Below are 27979 nucleotides of genomic sequence, written 5' to 3'. Positions count from 1 at the left end.
ATACAGCACCATACAAATAAACAGACCACTGATAAAAGCACCATTGGAAGTGAGGCACGCTAAAGGTGGGAGGGTGAGGGCTTTGAGTGCAAGTGGTTCCCTATGGCTGCTCCAACATCACTATCAGGCACCGAATGAACTCACATATATATTCATATAACATGCAATCCCTCTTAACATGAAAACAACCTCGGAAAATAACTTTTTTTAAGCTACAAGAGAAAATGAAAACTTATGCGATAATGAAATGTAAAAAATAGAAGGAAAAAAGACAAACATTTTACTGTCTATTTTTCTTCTCTGAACAATTGTAACACCTATTTGGGTTTAAAAAAAAAAAAAAAAAAAAAAAAAGCCAACATACAAACATTGACGGCAGCAGCAGAAGAAGCAGTGTGTAGCAGCAGCGATACTGACGGGACTCGTGCTTTGAAGTGAGCAACAGATAAACGGAAAAGGAAACACGACACTGAGACTGTTGAAGGGAATGGAATCTTAACAATTAGACAAGACATCCCTGATTGAATGGGGGGTGTGGGGGTATTAGATGGCTTTGCCAATTATTAGAAACCAGCAAAAGAAAAGAGCATCCCCTTAAAACTCGAACATCAAATAAATAACAATAAATACATTACCTGCCTAGCGCAGGAAACCCACCCAGTCAAGTTCAGCTCCGCAACAATCAACTGGTCTCAGAAGCATTTAAAACAGAGAAAAAAAAGATACAATAGAACCTTTTATCATCTGTCTAGTAGCTTGTTTCTGACAGTAAATAACGTGGGATAGCGCAGACTCCATAAACCACAAATTTTGGAACACTTTTCAGCGCATTGAACATTTCAATCTCCTCAATGACAAGGTTTCCTCGGGGGTCGGATAAATGAGGTTCTGTGTAAACGTAACCAAATTTCACCTGCTCTCATGGTGATCTGGCAGACACGTAAAGTGCTTTTTGGGGACTGTGGCAAGACCTGTCTCAAGCTTGACTCCCCTTCAGTCAAGCTTCCAGAAAAACAAAATCGCCCTTGTAGCGTAGAGGCCTTTTTAGGCTGTAACAGAGTTTAAGCTCTGCGAAAGTTAAACCCAATCCGGCTTTTGCCCAATTTTACATAGGCAAAAAAGTATAATAATGATAATTCAACACAAACGACGCATTCTCTGTTTAACAATAGGTTAGTGCAACTTCAGATTAGCTTCTGTTCTGATCTGTTTACCCCCACCCCTCCATGATGGATTTAAGTCATGGCACTACATGTTTGGGAGGGTGACTATGGGAGTCCACCTTTCAGTACAAATATAATTCTGTTACAAAAAAAATGTAGAATCCTTAAAGACAGCTGTGAATTTGAAAGTTGCGATCTGCACTTCTAACAAACGTTTGCTGAACCTGCATCGCTCGATTGGAACCAAAACCATTTGAAATCTGCCACCACAGACTGGATGGTGTGACGTGCAAAATGGGATTTATGTCGTTTTTGCTGAGTTGTGAGTGGTAACTGTGCTTAGGTCTGTGTTCAAGTGCAAAAATTGTTTTGTGCAAAGTGGGTCACAGATTTACACATTTTGCTCTTTTTCCATCGCTCAACTCGAGCGATACAGATTGGAAAACATTTGTTTTTCTAGTCACAACTTTCAGATTCACATAAGTTTTGCAGCTTCTCGACTTGCTTTGCAACATATTTCAGCAAATGCAACGCATCGCCTGTAATCTTAACAAACAGTAACAACAAGCGTACAAAAATAAACCTAAACAAAACAGATCAAATAAGCTGTAGCTTCCCAGCAACGTTTTTGTTGCTTTAGAAAAAAATATTTTGTAAGCTTGGATCCATTTGTTTTTTATTTCAAAGTGTCTTTGAGGAGTGGGTTGAGATAGACCAACATCTCCAGGGGGGGAAGATGATGGAACACGCCCACCTCTCCCCTGCTCAGGCAGTTTTATCCTGCTGACTATCCCTACTCCTGCCACCGGAGGGCGGTGTTGTGCTTTCAGTACTGCTGCTGCCAGTCCGCAGCGCCGGCTGGGAGCCGCCTGTTACGAGCCCACGGCCCGGGCTTGGGCTGTTATTGCTGTACTGTCTGTAATATGCTGAGGATCCTGGGTAGTGTCCCATCACCTCACTGTAGCTGGGCGGCGGACCCTCCATCCTGCCGTTGGCGGCACTGACGCCAGAGTTGCAGCTGGGAGGCCTGGGATTCCTGCCGCCCACATAGACATTCGCCAGGTCACTGTCGAAGACGGTACGGTTGGGCGGCGCCCGCACTGAGGCCCGGCTCAGCTCCAGCTGCTGCTCGGGGTCCCGCAGCTTGAGGGCGCAGGGGCCATGGTATGGGGGCAGCTCCTCTCCGTCTGACAGGCAGATGGTCGGCGGGAGGTCAATGATTTCCTGCTGCAGGTAGGGAAAGGTGGGCTGGAAGCGACACGGACGCTGCTCTGCCTGCTGCAGGTAGGAGGGCGCGTTGAAGGCCGAGTGCCCATAGTGAGGCTGCGGCCCGAACAGGAGCTGCAGTGAGACACACACACGGATTAGACCAGTATTTCCAACATTTTTTCAGCACACTTTTTACAATTAAATAATTCCTCGGCAGACCACTATCCCACAATAAGAAAAATGTCCCAAAAATGTATAACTGTGCTTATTGTTATGGCCTCCGAGTAGTCCTCACTTTCAGTGTGAAACTTGAGCTTGTTTTGATGAACATCAAGCGGCTATTCTAGCTTGAATTGTTGATTGGTACAGCCTTGCAATTCTGATCTTGTAACATAAGAGCTACAGTAGTATCCATTATTTATTTATGAAAATGGAATTAGAAAGCTTTTCACAGCACACCAGGCGAATATAAATTACTATAAATCGGGCCGATGGACGGCAAGGAAAAGCACATGGAAGCATTTCTATCTATTCTATTTTATTTGTTATTTGTTTTTCATATGCCATCGGTGCCTATGAAGAAATCGGGCAAGTGCAGCATAGTATCTAGCAAGTGTGTATTATAGTATTGCAAGCATACTGTTCACATATATTGCATCATGTATCATTGTTCAGCATATGGTCACATGGCATGTGAAGCCAACCTCCTTTGCTTCAACGAGAGCAGTGTTTTATGCAGCTCTACTGAGATCCCCGAATGCAAATGAAGACTGTGGCTGTTGCAATACGAAAAAAGGAACCATCCAATCAAAAACACATGGGGACTCAATAATCAAACTCGAAAGACAAATTCAATACAGCCCAGTATTTAAACAGGAGAGAAGTATTGATGTGAACAAAACAAACTATTTTGATCGGGGGGCTGTTTCAACAGAATGTTTGAAGTCTGAAATGAAGGACGGTAAATAATCCAATTAATCGGCAATAATCAAAATGGTGAAAATGTTTTGCTGTTCCTGTGTGATCGGCGAGAAAGGGTCATCTGGCTCTCACCTCTGGAGCTCCCTGCAGAGTCACCATGCTGTCCTGCCACAGACAGCCGTCCTGAGGGGAGGAGAGAGAGAGAGCGGGAGGGATGGAGGAGAGAGAGAGAGCAAGAGAAGTAGAAAGAGAAGAAGGAAGGGGAGAGGGACGGAGCGAGAAAAAAACGCTTGATAGTGGAGGATTGTTCAAATTCAGTTTGGCAAGAAAAGTGCTGACTAATAGGAGTCCCTGGAGCAGCGCGCGTGTGTGTGTGTGTGTGTGTTTGTTGTCCCAAGGCCAGACTAGGATGGCCATGGAAGCCCCTGTTGCGTAACAATGCCTTCCTCCTTTCTTTTCCTCTCAATATCTGCACCGCTGTCAACTCCAGGTCACTACGCTCAGGATCAACTGCACTCAATTAGGTCTTAAAAATAGACACTGTGGTGTGGGGGGCTGGCTTAAGCAGCCATACCTGCCTTGGGTCTAGGAAATTGACAAAGTATTGATTTAAAGGGTATGACCTAGGCTAGCGTGTCATGTGTACACAGGGTTAGAAAAGCCAACTTGGCAACCATGAAATGACAAAAATATAGAAACAAATAAAAACCTGTATGGAGGCACAGGTGTGTAGGAGAGGAACTGAAAAGCCAACAAACTGCAGACTCCCACCCACCAACTAAAACAATGTTTCAGTCAAAGACCTTCATCTGCAAAATACTTTTTGAGAAACCAGTAAGCAGCTCATAAAATAATCTCGAGATGGCCTTTAAGGAGAGAACCAGATTTGTTTTCTGCAGGACTATGAACTTGGTGATAGCTTGGACGTGATGGGGTTTCCTTACCAGTTGCGTGGCTTGGTCACAGCGTTCGCGCTGGTGGGCCTGGCTGTGCCTGCTCAGGAAGGACAGGGCAGACAGCCGATAGTGGTTTAGAAGGCAGATGATCACAACTACCATCACCGTCATCACCACCAGGATAATTATTATCTGAACAAATTCCAGTTCAGCTGCAAAAAGATGAAGAAAGACAGGGAGGCAGAAAGATATGAGAAAAGGAGACAAAAAATATATACACATATTCATTAGGTTTAGATACAATATGGCTGCCCCCTGAAAGTCGATTTGAATCATCGGTCGGAAACCAGTCGTTTTTCTTTCATTTTTGTTGCACAGCCTGCATTACAATAACAGGATAAACTAAGCGAAGACAGCTCTCCATGTGTCCCGATCGCCGTGCCCCGTTCCTCCAAATAAAACAACTAAAAACAGTGTGGGGACGGGACACAACTTGTAGACTCGTTAAGATTATTTTCTGTGCATAACGCATGGAGAGGGGGTGATCGGGGAGAGAGTCTTGGAGAAAGGGTCCCCATTATGCACGGTTTTGTTCCATACGCACTTGTTTCATTCCATAAGCAGACCTAAAATAAAATAACCTACATCTAAAATAGAAATACAGTGTTTTGGTGCGCCGATCGATGGCATCCCATTGCTGTCGTCAGTACCATCGGAAAGAGAGACAGATGCGCAGAATGGACCCCAATCGCTCCCTCTTCGCGCCCTATCTCGCCTATAGAAAGAGCCTGTCAGTCCTTCCCCTGCACGAAAGTCTAATATTCGCATTGAAAAATGTGTCAGCCTTACCACTACACTGCAAGCTAGTCCTGAACTAAATCAACGTGCAAGTCAGCACTGAGGTCTGCCTTGCATTTTAGGTGCCTGTAAATGGTGGAGTTTTTTGGAGAGGGCTTTACGGCAATAGTTGTTAAGCAGAAGAAGGTATTTGGAAGTTTCGCAGTATGGAAGAAGGGGGAGTAGGGTAAAGCGGAAGCCATATATTTTTCTTCTGTCTCGGCTTCGTTCTAAACTATAATGCTCATTATGCTGAGAGGCCTTTGGAAATCTGTCTGATCTGGGAGAGACCTAAGGGGTAGGGGCGAACCCAAGTTCCACCGCACACACATACAGGTAGGGTGTGATGTGATCATCACCGTGGCATGGCAACCTGCCGCCCCCCCGGGGAAGTGTCTCCTCACACTGGCACGCCATTGAAATTAAGTGCAGGAAGTGTGGCAAGCATGGGGTCCAGAACCAGGCTCTCTGCTGGGAGCCCTGGGTCAGACAGGGACCCCATCTGTCCCCGGACTGGATGCACATACACACATTAAAAGATCCTTTAATCTCAGCATTGTAAAGCACATGACAGGGACCCTCCATAACTTACACAAACAGACAAAACTCATTAATTCTTTTCACAACAGGTGACACTTCCTCCTCCGCCTCAAAAACTCCTGCTCCACATACAAAGATCTGGTTTATGTATATGTGGAGGGGATTATGTACTCCTTGCACAAGTATGTGTGCATACGCTCCGGGAAGGAGAAGATCTTGCTATATTGATACAGTATGTCCTGTCATATTGCTATGCATCTCATCAATAAAAGATTAGAAATATTATCAAGGGTTGTCCCGACTGAAGTGTTCTTGCAATCCAGTAAGCAGGATTCCTACGGCTTCAGGCAAGTTCGATTTAATACTTTTTAAGGATCCGTGGGAACCCTGAGTAAGGTTTACTGGCTTGGTGACTAAGCCTTGGCAAAGGTTGGCAACTGTTAGGTTGGTCAACTTGACAAAGGTAAAAGTTGGATTGATGGCTATCTATTCTTTACTGGGTTGTTAAACTTCCCTGTCAGAGTCGCTACTTTCCTATATAACTAGTTGAATTCACCAAATGCTGCAAATGTGTTGCAGAGTTAATAGGGTTAATGTTATCAATTCACTGTAAGCTCCCTGTTTGTGTGTGCCGGAGCGGGCATTTCTCTTATGGCCCATGACTGTAACACTATAGCTGTGTAGCAGCATGCTTGCCAATGGGACCAATGACTTTGGCATAGGCAATAGACGCTATGAATTACTTAGAAGCTGTTTTCTTTTTCCTTCTATGAGCTTATAGAGTGAAGCACTTTGGAGGGAGTTGAGGACACAAAGTCGGAAACTAGAAGGAGGGACGGCGAGAGAGGGAGAGCTGCAACACATCTATATTTCATGAAGCCATTTCCTGTTTCCTGCAAACACTTCCCACCTTCCATCCATTCATCAACCCATTCATCCACTGACCCAACCATGCCTCTGTCTTTTCCTGGAGCTGCTCTGCTCTGTCAGTGAATTCATAATTGATAGGAAACAGCTATGGCAGTGACACAGGAAGCCCTGGAAATATTAGGGCTCTATCTAGGGGAGAGGGTGGCTTTTGGAAATACACATCTGTGCCATCTACAGTATGTGGACTGCTTATGTGTGAAATAACACACATGCACAAAAAGAAAAATCCAAAACCCACTGGTGAGGTTGTCATAATTGACAGCCAATTGACATAAAAGACAATTAAGAAGGCCTATGTGCTTGTGTTGAGCTTGTGCCAGAATTATTTTGTCCAAATGTAGCCAGCTGCAACCTTAAAGAGAAGTAGGCAAAAACGTCAAGAAGCTAGCGACAGCAAGTCAAGCGTTTGATCAAATACATGTAAAAAACGGACTTGTTCCCTGTTTTAATTGTTGCTCAAACGCAAATAACAAATCATTAGATCTTGGCGAAAAATATATTCCTTTTAAATGTGCTTAGGGTCAACATTGAGGACCGTTTTTTTCCTCTGAATTCATATCAAGGAAATTGTAGGGCATTTTAATCCTTGAGATCTTCAAGATGAGGCTATGCCATTATCCCCCCACCCGCACCCCCACACAAAACAATAAAAACTGATGGTATTTGTGTGTATAGGACAATAGGTAAATATTCGCATTGTACAGCCGAATCCGATTGGACTGACAAAATTCTGAGTCGGGTTCAGCCCGAGTAGGAGTGATCTTGGTGCACTATAGCACTATCAACCAAAGCTGCATTTCTTCTGAATTTTTTTCTCTTCAGTTCAATTGATACGAGAGATTTCAAACATCCACCGGCGAACAAAGGCATTAGAATGTTTTCTTTTGAGAGAGTTTACAGCAGCAATCCGCCGCAACAAAGGAGCCACATGCACACTGAGGTAACCAGCTATATGCATTCTTAGAAATAAAGTACAGCCATTAAACCTTTAGGGCCATCGTGGCCGTACCCTCGAGTGCGCTCATTTTACCCGGGATATGGATATAGTGTAGATATAGTAGCAACAGAGTCAGCATAGTGTTAAGGATCTTTCTCATTCCAGAATGTTTCAAAACAGCAGGAAATGGACTACAACTTTGTCATTTGGTACCCCTTTCCCACTGCACCAAAAACCCGGTAACACCCACTACCATCGGAATTTGTCACCAGTGGGAAAGGAAAAACCCTGGTCTCAGTCCCGGGCCAAATGACCCTGCTACAGACAGCTCAGGACCCTGCTATAGACGGCTCCACCTCCGATTGGCTCTGATGTGAACAGGACACCCGTGTCGACCCGCTAATTTTGGCCCCTTTACCTACGCGATGCGATGCGCGTTGAAGGTCCGGACGCTGCCGCATAAATGGACAGGAATATCCGTGTATAATGTCAACATTTCATATCCCATTTAGAATCCAAAATTAAATCAAAAGTTATTGCCTCTATTTTCCATATGGGGGACCATAACATTTGTGAGTGAGGGGGTTCACACTGTGGGGAGCACAGCAGAGAACCCTCCCCTCCCCACTTCCCACCGCCGAAGGACCGTTTGCTCACTGGCAGCCTGGAGTATCCGTGTGCCGAAGCTAGGCTTGGGCAGGTTTACGATTAAATCATCTATCGCCGATTGATTCCACCGATCGCAATTGACATTGATGACAGTTTTAATGTTATCTGCCAGGAATAATCCGAGCATTCAAACGTGTGAGTGCAGTTTACCGTGTTCTGAAATTGGAGCGGAGCGTGAGAAAGAGGGAGGGGGCTCTCGCCCTCTCTGCTCAGAGCTGTAGATTAACCACTGGTGATCGAACTTCCCCACTCTACAGTCCCGTACAGAGTCTGTGAGGGGCAGGTGCTAAAAAAAAAAAAAGAAAATGCACATAGACCCCCAGCTCCGGTTCTAGGCATTTTGTTGCTCTGGACAAACTGACCAGCACGGCGGAGCGCAGATACGCATATATCTTTCCCAGACAATCCGCTACCACAATGAAAAACCTAAACCTCACTCAGAGAATTGGAGTGGAGTTTTTTATGTTTCTCCTCCAGACAGCGGTGCCTGTCTTTTTATATATATGTATAAAAACATATTTTTAAAATGTATTTTTGTATTTTATTTTATTTATTAAAAAAATAATAATTTTTTAAACACAATTGAGTGAAGGGACTGTCCTGTTCCGTTCCAAAAAACACACATCAGTGGAGACACACGTCTCTCCGTCTCATCCTACTCAATGTTTTTGGGTTAGTACTTTACTTGTAAATAATAATGGGGAATGGATCTGGAATCTGGAATGGGGAGACCGCATTTGCCACATTACAGTACGTTCTACATGTGCACGAAAACCCACACATGTGCCCCCCACCCCCCAAAAATGGTATAGCGCCGAATGCTGCCCCCCAGCGATCGGAAACTGGAATTTTGCACAAACGGCCAAGCCTAGCAGGTGCTCCACGCTGCCTCTACTGTAGTGTCGGGTCGTTCACGAACGATCCGATTCTTTTGAGCGGCTCAAAATACAATTTTTTCAAGTTTTACATTTTAATGTTGTCGGTTTAAGTTGCTGTCTCCTCTACTGTCTCCATTGTGTTCCCAATTAAACTGGAACCATGACATACCCCTTTTCTGACGCGTTCATGACTTTGAACATGACGCCAATGGGAAGGGTCTCAATTGCCTGCTAATTTGAGCGTGAAAACGGTTTTACTGTTTACGAGGGAGATGACGAGCTACACATGAGCTTCTTTATAAAGTTACTTTAAAAAAGTTGTTAAAAAAATGTTTTACTAAAGTGTACTCAAAAAATCTGAATCTTAACGCATATCAAGTTACTATTGTCAAACCCGGAAGACCCCACCCAACTGCATCCAGCATATGCCACTGCCTCTTGATGTGGAATTTAAGGAGAACCGCTTGGATTTTGGTTTTACATTTTCTTCTCTGCCACTCTGGTGTAAAGTTGTAAAATAGAATGTGACAGATGGACAGAATTAAGTATTTGCAGGTGGAAGTTCACACACAGGATCACACACACCAGCCAATCCAGCTTTATCCAGTTTCCAGGGCAAGGCAGTTTAGATGCTGTTTAGATCCATGCTGGTGAAAGTTATTTCCTGTCAATCTGTTGCTTAACAAACAGAAGAGAAGCTGCTGTGGCATAAATATACACATATTAGAAAACACACACTGTTGAATAATTGAGGCCACTGCTTGGCTGACAGATCAGCATGCAAGAGCCCAAGAGCGGAGCAGATCAGTGTGAGAGAATAATGCTTACGATCATTTATATTGAATGAGGACTAGGGCCTCTACCTCCAGAAGGGGAGTTTTTTAAAACACTGTCTCTGTTTTCCCAGGAACCCCCCAACTTTATGTAAAGAGAAATGTTCTTTCTCTCTACAATGTCAATTCTAACATGGAAGAACCAGATCACATTTGGCCCTGTAAGGAGATGAAGAATAACCACAGGGGAGCCTAATCTGCGTCTTCAAGGTCATTTACAAGTTCCTGTGAATTCACTGTTTGATGTAACATCCAGGGAGACAGTTGAGGGACACAGACTTGTAAATGACTTCTGAGCCAAGCCACACCCTCTGTTGTTGTATAAAGCCCTCTTGATCAGAAATAAGATTAGACTGGTCTGAACACTGCTTTGGAGCAGTACTGAACCTTTCTCTTTATTCTGCAGTATAAATAATCTTGAATATTCTCAGTTTTGTTTTCTTGTAGCGGGCAGATTAACCTCACCGATCATTGCAAAAGAATTTCTTCCACACCAGACACCACCTGCCATAGCATAATGGATGACCTTTTCACCTACACACACACACACACACACACACACACACACACACACACACACACACACACACACACACACACACACACACACACACACACACACACACACACACACACACACACACACACACACACACACACACACACACACACACACACCAAATATTGTATTCCATGTGTCATACCCATCCCACTTTACTATTAATATTGTCTCTCCAACTAACTCTGCCTCCTAGAAAAAGCCCTCTAGTCCCTCTCATGTACTGTATTTCTTTGGCCACTCTCTAGAACATAGAAATAGATGTAAACTGAGATAGAAATCTTTGAGTTACCTTTCAGTTATTCCCCTAGGTCAGATGTGATCCTGCCTCCTTTCTCAAATTAATTTCACCATCTTCTCCCTATTCTAGTACCTAAAACGTCGCTCTGGTGACAATGCAGATAAACTATTTGAATAAAAGCAGCCATTCCATTGGGTCAAGGAGTAATTTGAAAATGCCCCCTCCAACCAATTGCACTTCCTACTGTAATTGAACATTGTGCATTAGAAACCCAAATTAGAAATACCGCAACCGGTGATTAATGAAGCATTAAGGACATTGTCACTAACATTAGACTTCTAGCTAGTGTCCCTAGTAAACCATTTTTGACCACAGCGTCCACTCAAACAACAGTTTTTGAGGCGTGCCCACTCTTGAGAATTATGTGACTTTTTGTCAAGACTCAGGTTTAACAACAGCTCAAAATTGTAAACTTTTAGTGCCAAAATCAATCATCATGTAGAGCAGGAACATGGAATCGAGGTAATGCAGCAGGGAGTGCCACAGAAAAATATTAAGTGGATCAAAATTGCAGAAAAATACTGGATGTGGCCTGTTAGCCACCAGCCATTCAGATTCACTGTAGGGCTCCTGTGCACAGAACTCACATTTGAAGACACTGCATCCTGCATCATAAGCATGTAGAGAGCTCTGCCCTGGGCTAAACACAGTCACCACAGCAACCAAACTAAAACCAGACACATTTTATTCTTCTGAATAACTACTCAACCCAGGGCTGCAGGAAGATTTGATTTCATGTGAAGTACCGAGTACTTGCAGTACCTCAGGCATCCGCTCGATATGCCGCAGTGGAAGTTTTTCCCTATAGACAACCAATGGTAAATCCAAAAAACAAATGTATACATAAGACTGATAAGGCAGTTATAACCATAAATATTATTTAATAAAATTGAGAAATGATTAGGTCTGGTTGACAATTCAAGATCATAGTTTAATGTATTTTAGTGGTACTGTAAGAAAAATGAAATGAAAGAGCAATGGAGTCAGAGTCTGACTTGTGTGGCTTGAGATTCTGATATATAGTCAGATGGCGCAACAGACGGCCATGTTACAGAGACAGTAGCAGTGACAGTAACACTGAATGAACTTGATCACTGATGAAATCCATAACTAAAAAAACATCAGTACATTGTATTGGCCAATTCTCAAATTCCAGTTTTGGATCAGGAGTGAAAAACGGTTTGCGGTGCATCCTGACTAACCATTGTATGAGTAAAACAAGGAAATATCACTCAAGGGCGTCTGTGTGGGGGGAGCCTGTTCAGGAACAGGACAAAGAGGGGGGAGGCCCAGGCTTTACAGAAGGCTGACAATGGGCAATCAAAGGAGGTGCTTTAGAAAATAAATTGCTATTTACTAAATGTTAAGATACCTAATTGCTACTTCTGCATTAAGAATAGCAGTGTAGCGTGTAGCTGTCCAAGCGTTAAGTAGGGTTAGGGTTATTCTTTTGGGGCTTCTTCTTTTGACTTCTATCTCTTCCATTTTGACGGCAATGGTGCCAATGACATTGTTCTGGTCTAGCGTAACAGCAGCTTCCCATTTTGGCGATTAAGAATGAGTACCGTCCTCCTTCCTGGGGCACATCCCTTAAACTGTTCGAGGTTGAGACCACTGACCACACAGAGGTAATCCGCCTTGCTGATCATAGTGTGCTGCTAAAAACCTGGAGAACAACGCTAAAAGTTGTAGGCTTTCAGTGAGAGCCTTTCATTCCAGCGTCTATCACCATTTGGGTTTTCCCCTTGGCCATAGCCTGCTCCAAGGCTAGGCGACAGTATGTTGGATGACTGGCTGCCAGACTGCCCTCTATTAAAGCCCTGTAATGCCAATGACCCTGTACAGTTAGGTGACCAGCTCTTCATCAAACTGCCATTTACTCATTGGTATGTGAACTACTCACAACCACAATGGAGACCTTGCTGAAGCCATGGGCCTATAGAAAATATACTGATCCCCACTAGGTCTCATTCACAAAATGTCAGATTTTAATCATTAAGTATGTAACTCAGAATGTCTCCTGGAAAACATTGTGGGATCATCACACCACAACTTTTTATCACTTATATGGTGGACAAAGGGGCATGGTCAAGCACCAGCTGCGGATGACAGCACGGTTCCCTTTCCCGCGGCCACCAAGCTGCCTCGAATCCCTTGAACCCTAACCCTTTAAGGAGAGAGACAGAGTCTTTCTGGCTGTGGTGCGCCAACATGGCGAGAGTTTTTATTATCCCTTAAAACAATAAGGTACCCTGGCCGTAATCGACGTTGTTTATTACTGGTTGCCATGGTATTGCTGATGTTCAACTACTATAGCGGTACCCCCATTTTCCAATTATTAAAAGATTGAGGGGGAAGGCCCGACATGAAATTGGCTGGAGGTGGCCATTCATTTGCTAAAAGTGATTGACATGTCATTCTGTGGTTGCATACTAACAACAAGAGAAAAGTGCAGAACAAGATGCTCTGCCTTGTATAATCTGGGTTTGGGATTTATTCTACTTTACTATAACTGGTTGCACCCAGCTAGCCCATCAGTCCTTGTTTCTCACCATTAGAATATGGCAACTTGTGCTAAATTATGATGTGTTAAAGCTTAAACATGCCTTGGATGGAACAACATTAACAACCAGTTAAGTGTTTTTGTGGGTCCTTTGGGCAGTGATCACTCATTGGGCAGTTGCCCATGAGACTTTGTATTGTGTATTGATAACGTTCTCCTTTCTCGTGCCAGCCAGGTCATGCTATCGCAGTGTGCACGTTCCATAATTAACGTTACAGTACAACGCTTATAATAATTTCAATTGATTTTACCAGACAATATTAATAATGGTTGTACTTTTGATGTTTATATATATATATATATATATATATATATATATATATATATATACTATACTGTGTGTATATATATATATATATATCAGGTGTATTCACTCAAAATCGTGAAAAAATAATGAGGGCAAGAATGTTGCACCTGGATAGCGCCACGCGGGCACTAATTGGGCCGATTCGAGGCAGCTTGGTGGCCGCGGGAAAGGGAACCATGTTGTCGTCCGCAGCCGGTGATTAACCACACCCCTTTGTCCGCCACAACTTAAATTTGAGTTTAAGTATGATAAAATTGTATGTATGTATGTATGTAATTAGACTGATTTGGCTTCTACCTTCTACAAACTTAATGAGGGGTGAAATAAGAACTATTCCTTAAAAGTGATCCAATCTATTCCTTTGAAGTGATAATAATGATATACAAGGAACTTGTATTATCCATTGTATTATCCAAATCCATTATCAAGGGTGTATTTGCTTTTATTGGAGCACTTCACTTATTGTGGGATAATGCAGATGTGATCGCTGAGATTCCGTTCTCTTCTGTTTTGGGGTCTTTCAGTCATGAATGCTGTAAATTCTGCATGTCTTTTATGGTGTAGACAGGGCTTAGATCAGCACAAACAGGCACATCCAGTTTAGGAACAACTGGCATTAGCCATCTGGTACCTTTGTGGTGGGCACAAAATCAAGTGCTCATTTCCTGAATAATATGTTGCTCTTTTTTTATAGGTTATTTTCTGCAGAAGAAGTAAAACCATTTTTTTGGTATAAGGCCTTCTGTTCTTCCACTCCTACCTTCCTTGCCAATGTTATGAGTCATATAAGTTTCTGTACTGTGTATGTATATTTTGGCCTGACCCTGAACGAAAGCAAACTCTATGTATGAGACCTGACATGTACTAATCAAGGCCGTCTGAAAGTGATGCCCCCTGACAGGCTTGCCGCTCTGGTGGAAGGGGGCATCTTTAATCTGGCAAAAAAGAAACATTCTGCTTTTCATTTCTCCCTCCCTGGTGGAGGTGACAGGGTTATTCTACCCCCCGATGATGTGCGTGCTTTGGAGGGGACCATGGCGTGTGTGCACACAGCAGGACGCTTCAGAGACCATGGTCTCTGAGGGGAAATGCCACACCGAGGAACAGAGCGGCTCCACTCACGCATAAAGGTAACGCTCCAGTGGCGTGGTGGTGCACGGGAAAACCATAGAAAGGCTTTAAAATAAAGTTGGGCTAACTAGGCAAAGTACAAGATGTGGAGGGTTATTAATGAGTAGCACAGTGGAAAAAGAATGCTTAGTTTGGTAACTGTGTTCTTATGCAAGTCAATCTAAAGCACTTCTTTGTGCTACATTAGCATCATAAAATTGCTCAAATCATGTGCTGTGAATGTGTAACTGCACACCTTTCCACTAGTGTCTTTTCCCCATAATTTTTGGAATATAATATTGATTTTACACTTATTTTGTTAAATTTCTTTTTCATTTCTTCTTCTGTCTTTTATTCTTATTCTGTGCTTTTAATCTTCTATGTGTATAAAATGTGCTAAAGTTTTCCTTATATACTGACGCAAACATTAATCTGGTTAAAATATTTTTAAATATACTTCATTCATACTTCATTGCAAGCAAATTATTTGTTTCCCTGGCCATCTGTTGTTTTTCATGTTATTTTCTAAGTTAAACTGCAAAATGAGGTTTAATTGTCTGTGCTTATATGGAATTACATTGTTGGACTATGTCGCCAATCCAGGTGCAACTGCCCACTGAGTGATCATTGCCCACAGGACCCACAAAAACACTTTACTGGTTGTTAATGTTGTTCCATCCAAGGCATGTTTAAGCTTTAACACATCATAATTTAGCACAAATTGCCATATTCCAATGGTGAGAAACAAGGACTGATGGGCTAGCTGGGTGCAACCAGTTATAGTAAAGTAGAATAAATCCCAAACCCAGATTATACAAGGCAGAGCATCTTGTTCTGCACTTTTCTCTTGTTGTTAGTATGCAACCACAGAATGACATGTCAATCACTTTTAGCAAATGAATGGCCACCTCCAGCCAATTTCATGTCGGGCTTTCCCCCTCAATCTTTTAATAAATGGAAAATGGGGGTACCACTTTAGTAATTGAACATCAGCAATACCATGGTAACCAGTAATAAACAACGTAGATTCTCACTAGCATGAAGTGAGTAGCTAGCATCAGTAATAAAGAGAAAATGTCATTTTGAACTCTTTGTTGCCAGAGTTATTTGTCACAAATCTGGCGACCATGAAATGGTTAAAATATGCAAAAACATTGCATGCCCATATGCAAAAATTAAACCTTTTCACAAGCCAACATCCTAACATCCTAACACTTACATTTGTACCTTCAACCAAAGCCTGCGTGTGTAAGTCCTGTCTGCCACAATAATGGGGAGCCATAAAGATTTCAATGCGTGTTTGACAATAGACTATTCTTTGGCGCTTGCATCTGCCTTTACTTAGTTCTTGTACACAGGTCCTACTGTACTACAAATGCAACCAAGGGAAATGGGCAGAATAAGAGAGCAACAGAGTGAGAAAATGGGAGGATGGAGGAGCCATACGTGACCTCCAGACAGAGCGGGACTGTCTGGCTGCACGCTGACTGCGGGGCAGCTGGCCCAATGTGGTAATGCACAGCCATGGGGCCTGGGCGGAGGGGGAGGCACAGACGGGACACAATCAGTACATTGACGGGTATATAAATGAGAGTGGGACCCAAGGGATGACCTTTTCACCTCCACACACACACACACACACACACACACACACACACACACACACACACACACACACACACACACACACACACACACACACACACACACACACACACACACACACACACACACACACACACACACACACACACGATTTCAATTTGAATATATTTTAGTTTGGATCAGTTATGGGATCTGTTTGTTACCAATTCCAATGTGCTTTGTTAATTAGGGGAAAAAAAGCTGTAAAACATTTACATTTCTCCAATTAAACAAAAACAAACAAAAAATGCAGTGCAGAATTTGTCAAAAAAGTATATGTTTTCCTTCTAAAGGAAAAGTGCCTCTGTTATTCAAAAATACCGCCTTCACTAATGAGTACTTTTGGTAAATAGAGTTAGGAGAAGATTTTTTCCGCAATAAGTCGAGTTACGCGCAAATTTATGAATATACTTTCCTAAATGCACACATCCATGAGACTGGGAATTACATTTGATAGTATAAGTGTAATGATTAAAATCTGCAACTGTATGGGCATGAAACATAATTGATGTTTTTCTGAAGCATTAATCCTAACACAAGCTGGATAGCAGGCTAGCATTAATAGAAAATGTTATTTACTCGTGGTCGAGAGATATGGGTTTTTCAATGGCTGATTCCGATAATTAGAGAGCGGGATGGCTGATCTATAATGCCGCTATTATGACATTTCACTGCATATATGTATGAAAGTATGTATATGTATGTGACGAATAAACCTCTTGAATCTTGAATCATGTTGTTGCATGTTGTTTGCATCTGATAAAATACAGTTTAATAATAGTGAACATGTTATTGTCTGCGTTGTCTCTGCAATGCACTTATTCTAAATAAATAAAAATCTATCAACTAAATACATGTCCACAGGTAATCAAAAAACTAAACTTTGTAAAAGAAAAAACGTAACTATAAAAGGATAAAAAAAATAAATAAAAATAAACTGCATCATGTTTAAGTCTGGTGAGGAAATAGTCTTACCGTTCCAGAAGTGCATGATTTATTATTTTCAAGTATTTACACACAATCATCCAGTTTTTACTAAATTAAGTCCCATAGCAATTGGGAGGCGGTGTGATTGAGTCAGTTGGCAACCATTTTGTGGCCTCTGGTTGCCACCTTTGGCAACCATTTTTTAACATAAGAAATAGGGACATCAAACAGCAAAAGGTGAACCCAAAAAGAAAAATAAATGTTTTGTATTTGGGATATTTGCGTTGACCCTTGTGCGCACCGGTGCGCACAGGCACCTGTCCACGTTTTAATGACTTTCTTCGTCATCTTTGATGTGAAAACAGCAGATTTGCACACAATCAGAGAGAGTCAAAGTGTGCGTCCTGCTCATGGTTTAGAGATAAAATCGCAGCACACCACAGAGTGCCGCGCTACTGACAGCACTGTCAGCCGAAGAGTCAGTCACAGTGGACGGCAGTAGAGCAAGGTTATTACAGTCAGGGACGCAAACTCGCTTTTCGGTGAATGCCGCTTTTTTCACGTCAATTTGTGCGACTTATTTCATATATATATATATATATATATATATATATATATAGCTTTGTTTAGATTTTATTTTTTATTTTTCCCCCCAATCAAGAGAACGACGTCATACGTAATTGATTATATAGTGGACTCGTTCTTTGATATTATGTTAGAACTAAGACCGTTTGAAAGCGCTCCAAACAGCCAGGAAGCGATGCTGCGTTGACTGGCTCAGAAAACTGTAATGCATGTCGGAAGTGAGGTGATCATTGGAACTAGGGAAACGGTCGACTAACACCATCACCACCAAGTGTATTTAAGAGCTTTTTTCACCATACATGTGTTTGCATCCCTGTAAAGTTATCTAAGACTAAACAAAAAACTAAAACTAGGTGTGAATAAAACATTTTGGTTAAAACTAGATAGAAAAAAATTAAAACTAACTGAAACAATATTGTGTACTTACAAAACGAACTAAAATAAACTAAAAATATACAGGAAATGTCTTAAGTTTTGTCTCTTTTCTAATAAATATGGTCAAATTTGTCAACATATAGCCAATACAATAACCAGTTATAATCTTCGTAGACAGACAGCATTAATGAACATGGCTCACATATCATCTGGTGAAGAGCTACTTTTAAAGTAAGATGCAAATTAGAATTAACCATTGTTAACAATAAGGGGACAAACAGGACTGTAGAGATTCCTATTGTCTGTGTGGTGAGCATATACATGCAGGTGCAAGGCTAAGTGTGATCAGGCCTAGTGTGACCAGAGGAGTAGTGTTATCACAGCTCTTGTCTGTCTTGACTTGTTTCTTCGCCTCTGAAGAGTCAAATTCTGTTAAGTATCAGATAAAACACACACTACAAAGAATTTTTGTTTCAGTTACTGTAATAAGGCTTTCAAACATTCTTTTGTCACATTTTCATTATTAAGCTGACATATAACTACATAGTATCTTAATTACTCAAAATATAAGGTGACTAAAAATGGCAACCATATTTTGAATTTCGGCAACCAAAAGGTGATGCCTGGATGCCAGCCTGGCAACCGCTTCTAAAAGTTAGTGTTAAGGCCTGCAGGGTCTCCAGAAAACAAAAGCATCTTAAAACATTGCTATGTTTGTTTGCTCAAGTTGATGCCTGCGTTTTTTATGGATATTAGTCAAGTGGACTTCAGGACAAAGTCATATTTAAGCTATCTTTTATTTGGACTTTTCCACACATTGCGTGATTTTGTTCAAGGGACTGTGAGAAGGCACTGTGATAAAAATGCAATGGAGGTTCATTATGTTTCTGACCACAAATAATATTTGACAATGTAGCAAGATGGAATGGGATGGAATTCCCTTCCAAAACATTTGGGAAAGCCTTCAATACAGCTAAACCCCTACACAAAGACACAAATGGAGGCAGAGTGGACAGGCTGGACAGCCCTCTGTCTACGCCCCTTTCTTCCTCAGAAGATGCCTCTATCACATATGCACCATGACTCTTTTTGGGGAATCAGCCTGGGGAGGGGTGTTGGACTTCACTCAAACATGTCGAACTTCCAACAGTCATGAGAATTTCAGTCAAGTGGAGTCATTTCTCTGTCAGGGGGTCTGCTACAGATTAAAGTTGAAAATCTTTTGGGGCTTGGTATCAAAACAAGACACTTTTATAGCGCAGATGATATTACATTGATACTATTGTGTTCCCAAAAATTCTGTGGAATCTGATGCCATGTTGCAATACCCAGGTAGTTTGTCTCTTCAGAGTCAGTCAGCCAAAGATTCAACTAATGGTTTTTACAGCGAGGGTAAATGTGTCATGTAATTCTATTTTTTTTTTATTTTAAGTTTATTTTTCCCAGCTTTGGTTTTTCAGAACTGAATCAATACCCGGCATTACAACATGGCAAACATGTCAATATAGACATATAAAACATAATACCCCCACCCCCATAAACCTTGCAGCAATTGATTTCTTACAATTTGCAATTTTTGTATTTGAAACAACGAAGTATGAGGTCAAGTTTGGACATCCATGACATAGTCAGAATGAAAGCATTATGCAATGTTAAATTTGATTCCCTTGATTGAATATTTTGTGACTGGCCATGTGCACTGACAATTTGACTATGTTTACTGTACATACTGTCCAAGCATGAACACCAACAGTGTCCCAAAAGTTCTCATAAACATCATAACCTCTAATGAACAAGGTGGAAATTCACAGTACAAAAAAACGGAAAATATTTGTGACTCAGCAAATTGCCCTTGAACGAAGTGTGGTTCCACCAAACAGTGAGTTTGACTGTAACCCTTTCACCCCCGGCTAAGTTACAAACCATAGTGATGCAAATCGGAGACAGGACACGGAGACAGCCAGCATGGGGAAGGCCCAGAGAAGACAAAGGCTTTGTGACTAGCCAGGACTGGCTAGGGTTGGGGGAGCCAGATTTTCACCTCTCGCCTTCACCTTTTGACCCCTGACCCCACAAAGGGGCGTTGCAGTGACAGCAGGCGGCTTTAATGAGGAGTCTGGTGCATTAGTACTTCCTGGCAGGGCAGCAGAGACGGGTGTGTGTGTTTGCTGACGTGTGTGTGATGCAGTTGTATTATCATAATCAAAACCAACAGCTATTCAAAGGAAAGAAAACATATTTCCTAAATTTAAAAAAAAATCTGGTAAAAAAACAAACAAACAAGGAAACATTAAATTTGTCCCTTGAATTAAAATGCACTTAAACTGACAGTAAAATACATAAAAAATACATAAAATAAAACAATACTGAAAAATGAACTGGCCATCTGGTTGTAATGACCAACTAAATCCCACTGGTGTGGCATGAATAATTTGAATAAATCAACGTTCACGTGCAGCTCCAGCCCCCCAAGCGGTCTCAAAGTCAAAACTAAATCACATAGAAGTAGAAGCCACTCCGTAGGGGGACCACAGCCCAAAAAAATTAACGTATGAATCATAACACAAATTATCCGGATCTGAACCGATTCTATGCGTAGTCACTTTTTTCAGGGGCGTGTATCCAATCTAAAAGAAAATTCTCACAAAGTACAAAGGTTTAACACAAATAGCTGTGAAATTTTCAGCCAAGAAAACAGCCCCAGCTTTTCCTTATGGCTGTCGCAATCTGACATTCTCAGATTTGTAGGCAGGCAAGTGTACCTTCATACTGTCAACAAGGGATATGAAAATCAATATCCAAATAGTACAACAGAGGTCAAAACAGAAAAGACAAGTTGGAGATGAAATAAATGCAAAAAATGATACTTAAGGCAATACCAAAAAGATGCCAAATAAGGTCGTTATCAAGTACAACTAACTGAAGAATGGCATTTGGTTAAAGTAGGGCTGCACATTATGAATAATGATTATCTTGATTAGAATTGAGATCTTTGTACGTTGCATTTAGCACAAAATAATGATTATCCACACGATGGACTTGTTATTTAGGGCGTATTCAGACCTGTAGTTTGTTTGCTTTGTTCCGATTTAGGGAATAATATGTTATAATGTTGCACATGCACCTTGGTTGGATTGGTGTTCACACTCCAACACTTACCAAAGACCAAAACTTCTCAACGAAAGTCCCGCACTTGCAAACAGTATTGTGGTTGGTCAGAATTTTCCAGGTAGTTTCATAGGTTTTCTGGTAACCACAGAGTTTTCTTCGCCCGGACAAGCCTCCCCAGTGGGTTAATTGAAAATGGAGCATCAGCAACGTGTGTGTACAATTGCTTTTGTTGTTATTTTCTGGTTTATATATCAGTGTTCGGTATATGAACAAGATATTCAGTTTCAGCGAGCATCAAGGCTATCTCCTGTGTGTCCGTGCCTCCACTGCACTCCTCTCTCCTCGTGCTCTGCAGACCGTCTTGCAGCGAGTAGGGCGCGCAGCGACTCGCCCTCTCTCCCTTTGCTATGCGTGTGTGTGAGTATGTATGTACAGTATGGCGTCATATTAGTCTCAAATCCGCGAGCAGAAAAACATCTTCTCCTGTGAAGTCCCTACGAGCTCCCAATTGCTCAACGCGCTCAAAATTGCTGAACACTCGCTCACTCGTCAAGCTAACTTTTGAGATTTTGGGAGCGGGGACGGAATAGACAGTGGCTGATGTCTCTGCTCCTTTGAATACTATAGAATGTGTTAGAAGAAGTAGTTAAAATGCACATCGATGGCATATGTCTACAGTCAATTTTATTATGTTATTTTTTTGTTTGTTTTTAAAAATATATAAAAGTCAAGAAAAAAAGATCTATCAAAATCAAAGAGAAAAGAAAAGCAAGAAACATTTGGAAAGCTCTCAAAAAGGGGATCCTTTTCTGACCCCCTTAAATGCATCTACACATTGACTGATTAAATTTTATATATGAATAGTATTTTATACTCAAATTCGTACAAATTACTAATTTCATACTCAATTTTAGAAATTCCACATGCTGTAGACTGGCTATATCGGCATACTGTAGTAAACATTGTGTAGTCTGTAAACACACTTCGAAGATTTAATTAATCATCAATTAAAATATATAGCCAGGTCTGCAGCTACACAGCCACATACGTAGCAAGCTGCAATGCACTGTGTGTTCTGACACCTTTCTATCATAGCAGCATTAACTTTTTCAGCAATTTGTGCTGCAGTAGCTCTTCTGTGGGATCAGACCAGATGGTCTAGCCTTCGCTCCCCATACACATCAATGAGTCTTGGCCTTCCCTGACGCTTTCGCCAGTTCACCAGTTTTCCTTCCTTGGACCATTTTTATTAGGTACTAACCACTGCGTACTGGGAACACCCCACAAGGCCTGCCATTTTGAAAATGCTCTGACCCAGTCGTCTAGCCATCACAATTTGGTCCTTGTGATAGTCGCTCAGATCCTTATGCTTGCCCATTTTTCCTGCGTCAACACATCAACTTCAAGAACTGACTGTTCACTTACTGCCTAATATATCTCACCCCTTGACAGGTGCCATTGGAACGAGATGAGCAATGCTATTCACTTCAGCTGTCAGTGGTTTAAATGCTGTGGCTGATCAATGTATGCAATCATTGTGCATTTTAACTACTACTTCGGATACAGCAGCGGTTCCCAACCTTTTCGGACTCACGGCCCACTTGAAAATCTCAAAAGTGTTCGCGGCCCACATCAGACCAGAAGTAATATGGGAGCCAAATAGTGCGTTATAAAAGGGAGGTATATTTGAACAATCGTATGCATTCTCATACATACAGTGCAGTAGTGGTAAAACAAAAAAAGTTTAAAAAGTTGAAAATAACCTTATATCTATGCAACTTTGGCGTAACGTTCGTAACATAAAACGTACAAAACAGGAGCACATTTATATGAACTTACCTAATGAGAAGGCTGATGTTGCATGGCACACACCAAATGTTTGATGTCTGGCTTAAGGGACGAAAGTGTCAGTCAAAGATCTGGCTCTACATTCAGTTTATTCCTGTATTTCGTCTTCAATGCCACAAGCTCCGAAAAGCAAGTCTCACAGAGATTTGTCGTCGGGAAAGGCATCAGAAATCGCACAGCTCTGTTGGACATATTATGATTTGTGTTTTCAGTGCCCATACATGATGTTTTGATGACTTTCTTCTTGCCCTGATACTCCTTGGGTTTATTATCGAAAAATTCAAGTGGCTTGGACATGTACTGTTGCCGTTTTGTCTCAAGGTGACGCCGCAGTTCACATGGCTTCAGAGCTTCATTTGATAAAATCTCGGAACACACCACGCACAGCGGTAATGGTTCGTCTTCTGTGCCTGTCAAAAAAATCCCAATGATAAATATTCAACGCTATATTTTCTCCAAGCCTTTCTTTTTTGTTTGACAGGCGGGACTGTCCCGCCTGTCCCCCTTTGCTTTTCATTTCCCCTGATGCTAGCCAACCACCCGTTTTGATTATCACCGCAAGTTCAAAAATGTACAGGTGCACGTCGATTGTGGTCTGGCTTGAACGTAATATGCCCTATCATAAGTTACTATTTATCAGTGATGATGCATTTTTAAAGGTTTTAAAGAAAAAATACCGTGAAATTATAAAACAAAAAAAATTACATTTAAAAACATTTTTGTAATTAATAATATATATATATATATATTTTTTTTTGTATTATTTTATTTTCAATAAAATCTATGTGCTTTGCCGAGCACCAATTCCGAGCACGTTGAGCTTTTGTGAGGGAGTGTCGAGCTTGCGCTCGTCATAGCCCCATGCTCACAGAAATGCACTCGCGCAAGACGGTTTTCCACTCGTGAAGGATGGCCTTCTGCTCGTTGATACTGTTCTGTGCACTCGCAGGTTTTCAGACTAATTTGACACCATAGTTATGAACTTCTCTTATTTCACTTATTTTCAATTAAAGACTGGAGAAAAATTCTACTTTCCCTCTCTGTCATATCAGACTGGGATTTTACGCACGGAAAAGTTCAGTTGACCGCGGGTCCAAGCGGTCGGCAACATGGTGGCGCACATTATTAATGGTGAACAACGTTCCCTTTGAATGGATTATTATTTATTTTAAACACTTGGAACATGATTTTGAACTACTTTTGAAGCCCAAAGTTGCGTATTATCAGCGGACTTGGCAACTCCGGGGCATACCTGCTGTTGCGAACTTTTGGAAGAAACCAATACCATAGGGAAAGGGGGTGTGTGACTTTTTGGGGGTATGATCTATGACATAATCAGAAGAATATGTTTGGCTGATAATATAAAATGGTCATAACTAAATATTAACTACTAACTAAATAATAGTAATAAAATTAAATAAAAATATAAAAAATCCAGATATCAAAAATCTGGTGGGGCACGTTCCCCATAGCTTAAATGGGCCCGATGCCCTTGTGTGTGTATCACGTTACAGTCCACACCTCTGACCCACTTCCATACAGCCCCGCTGCCAAAGCGTCCCATCATGCATAGCATGTACAGTACAGCAAGTGAGTTGTGTCGGTTTCTTGGGTCGGTTGCATTCTCACTACAAATGAGCTGCTCCTCGGAGATATTGCACGCGTGCCGAGACCACTCTAGGTAGACTCATGTGGTTGATTTGGTCTGGAACAGAGTGCGATTGCTGTGTTACATATGCGCAAACAAACCGATCTAGGGGGGGGGGGGGTAAACACTTCAGGAATCGGAACAAAGCATTTGTTTCGATTCCTGAAGGGGTTACCCCCCTAGATCGAACAAAGCATTTGTTTCGATTCCTGAAGCAATCACCCCCCTAGATCGGCTCATTTGGGCATATGTGAACACAGCAATCACATCTAGATCTGTTTGTTCCATTCTTCATCATACCTGCATATAGCATCATAGTTAAAAAAGTTTTAATTCTATTCCAATTTTGAGCCCATTTCTCACCTTGAAAAGGCAACATTAGGAATCAAACATGTTACATTCACAGGAAGTTTTTTTCCCACGTCATCCCACATCCTAAACAAACATCCAGGTGGTATTAGCCTAGAAATCACGACAGTGCACAAAGGAACTGCATATAGAACAGAGCTTTCCAACCCCACTCCACCTCCAAAATGCGTCTAATCCCAGACCCACAATTTTGACACCCTAACTATAAGAGAGCCAAAAACAAAATATATGTATATTTTTTTAAAAGACACACACACACACACACACACACACACACACACAGCAGACAGCAAATCTTCTCAGGGGCTCCCCTGGGAGACTGAGTAATTTGTGGATGAATCCAACAGACCCTCAAAAGAGGCTAACATGGCCAATGTCAAGGCCAACATACGATGATGACCCACAGGACCTCAGCTGCTGTTGTCAAAGAGCAAAAATCTATTTATCTGTCTATGTATATCACAGCTGCACAGAGAGCCCATTTTTGTCCATCTGAACATAGCTTGTTGTGTGTGTTGTTTCTAAAGGATCTGTAGATATATTTGGGTCTGGCGATTTAGCATTGCTAGACTTGATATTGCCTGGGTTTTTGGTTATCGTAATATTGCGATATAGTTTAATGTTATCTTAAAGGCTGCATTAAAGTTAAGTGACACAACTTCCTGAACTTAATTTGTAGACCGTTCTAACGGTTCTAATCATTGCCTCTACCCGTTTGGTCATAATATTCACATTACTAATGATTGTTTCTCAAATATCTGTTATATCTTATGACTCACAAACTGTCACTAATAGTCCCCAAAATATCATCAGATTATCGATAGAGATATTTATCAAAAAATATTGGGATAGTTGATTTTGTCAATATCACTCCGCCCTAATATACAGATAGACAGATAGATAGACGGACACAATTTTGTCCGACAGTAGAATTCTGTAGACAGACGGCCCTGGTGTGGTCTCTACAGTCATCTGATTTACATATGATAATATACAATATATGACCATTTGTCGCCATTGTGTCGCAGACAGGCACCATTGTAGGTTGCAGACAGGTTCCAGCGTCTTTGTCCTGCCATGGACTCAGACTGTCTGACCGTGCCACTTAAGCAATACACTAGAGACGTGACGAGATATAGGATGGGGGAAGGGTATGGGAAAGCCTACTGCCACATAGGTCCAAACATAACCCAAAGCAACCTACTTCCTGTAAAGTTCTCCCAAACTTTAACACGTTCAACAGCAGGAGTTAGGGCTGGGTGATATCATATTTTATGATATTTTATGATGAATGAAATGTATCGATATAGATAATTAGTCAATATTTTGAGGATGACTATTGGCACTTTCATTGGATATTTACACACAAGAATTATTTGAGAAACGATCAAGTAATGTGGCTATTAGAGGCATTGATTAGAGCAGCTCGATCAGTCTGAAGTTCTGTGAATAGCGTCATTGCAGCTTATAACACAGGGAAAGAAAGAAGACCATCGCAATATTACGATAACCAAAATCACAGACGATATCAAGTCTCGATATCGCGATATCAGATCGATATATTGCACAGCCTATATCGCCAGAATGTCGTTGTTAAGTTTAAGTGGAAACGTTGAACGCTATCTTACCAATTGACTCGGAGTCCAAAATCCGGCCTCGCGGAAAATTGTCCGAGTCATAACGATCACGATAGTTTGTTTCCCAAACTCAGGTTGACTTAGAGCCTGCCGATGACCATTTCAAATAGAATATATCTACAGCAAAACTGAATAACTACATTAAGTACACAATGGGCCCACAATGGCAGCCTTGGATAGATCCTATACATATATATTTTTATTAAGTACAGATAGATAGGTAGATAGAAAGGTGGACAGATAGAAAATATAAAAAATAAGATGGATACTTCATTCATCCCCGGAGGGAAATAAACATAAAAAAATAAATAAACGAACAATTTACTCCAAATTTAAAAAAAAAAAAGTACTAGAATGGTATGGTTTTTTTAATGAACTTACATAAAAAATGGGAAGATACAACAAACCTTCAAATTGACAAAAAAAAAACAAAAAAAAAAAAAACCACAATAAAAAGGGGAGAGTGATGCCAAAACCGAGGCGTTGACTTACATATATCCATGCCCCGCGGCTGGGATCCGGTGCAGTTGCAGGAGCAAATAACATTGGAGTTGCTATTCCCGACGTTGCCCGGGACCGTTCTGTTCCGCATGGGGCTCCGGGGCGGCGGGACGCCGGTGAGCTGGAGCCGGGAGGACAGCCTGCACGGCGGCGTGCTGTCAGCCTCGGCCTCTACCCTTCCCAAACCTTCTTTCACGCCATTTTAGCTCCGTTCTCTATAACAGCGCTGACACAGGATCAATGAGACAAGTTCTTGGTCCGCATATTGAGATGTAATCCCTCCACGAAGTGATTCAAATTAATAACGGGAGTGCTATGCGGTGCGAGCCAGACTGGTCCTACCCACTGCTCCAGACTGCAAACGGGGAGCGGTTGCTGGGGGGGGGGGGGGGGGAGTGGGGGGGGCTGCATTATAGTCAGAATTTTACAGGCAGGAGGATCCTCCTGCATTCAACTCAACAAGGCCTTATTGGCGTGAGCATTTATATATATATATATATATATATATATATATATATATATATATATATATATATATATATAATATTAAGATTTTAAAAGTAATTTTTGCAATTTTACTGCAACATTTACATTTTTCTGTTTTTTCTGCTGCATTATAGTCAGAATTTTACAGGCAGGAGGATCCTCCTGCATTCAACTCAACAAGGCCTTATTGGCGTG

The 27979-nt window shown here is 41.5% G+C and overlaps 1 protein-coding gene across 1 annotated transcript; it reads right to left on the bottom strand.

Annotated features, from left to right (window-relative positions):
- On the bottom strand, positions 1–27604 carry LOC307236535 (protein TMEPAI-like). The gene is made up of 3 exons (XM_080008987.1): positions 27290–27604; positions 4238–4401; positions 1–2504 (listed from the first exon to the last, which is right to left on the bottom strand). Exons 1-3 carry the CDS (start codon positions 27387–27389, stop codon positions 1929–1931), a joined length of 840 nt encoding a protein of 279 aa, XP_079865113.1. The 5' UTR covers positions 27390–27604; the 3' UTR covers positions 1–1928.
- Positions 27605–27979: the final 375 nt, after the last annotated feature.

This window comes from Zeus faber (genome assembly GCF_960531495.2).
Source record: "Zeus faber genome assembly, chromosome: 1".
Taxonomy (NCBI): Eukaryota; Metazoa; Chordata; class Actinopteri; order Zeiformes; family Zeidae; genus Zeus; species Zeus faber.
The sequence above is the reverse complement of the archived record's forward strand: the minus strand, read 5'-3'. Positions and strand labels throughout refer to the sequence as shown.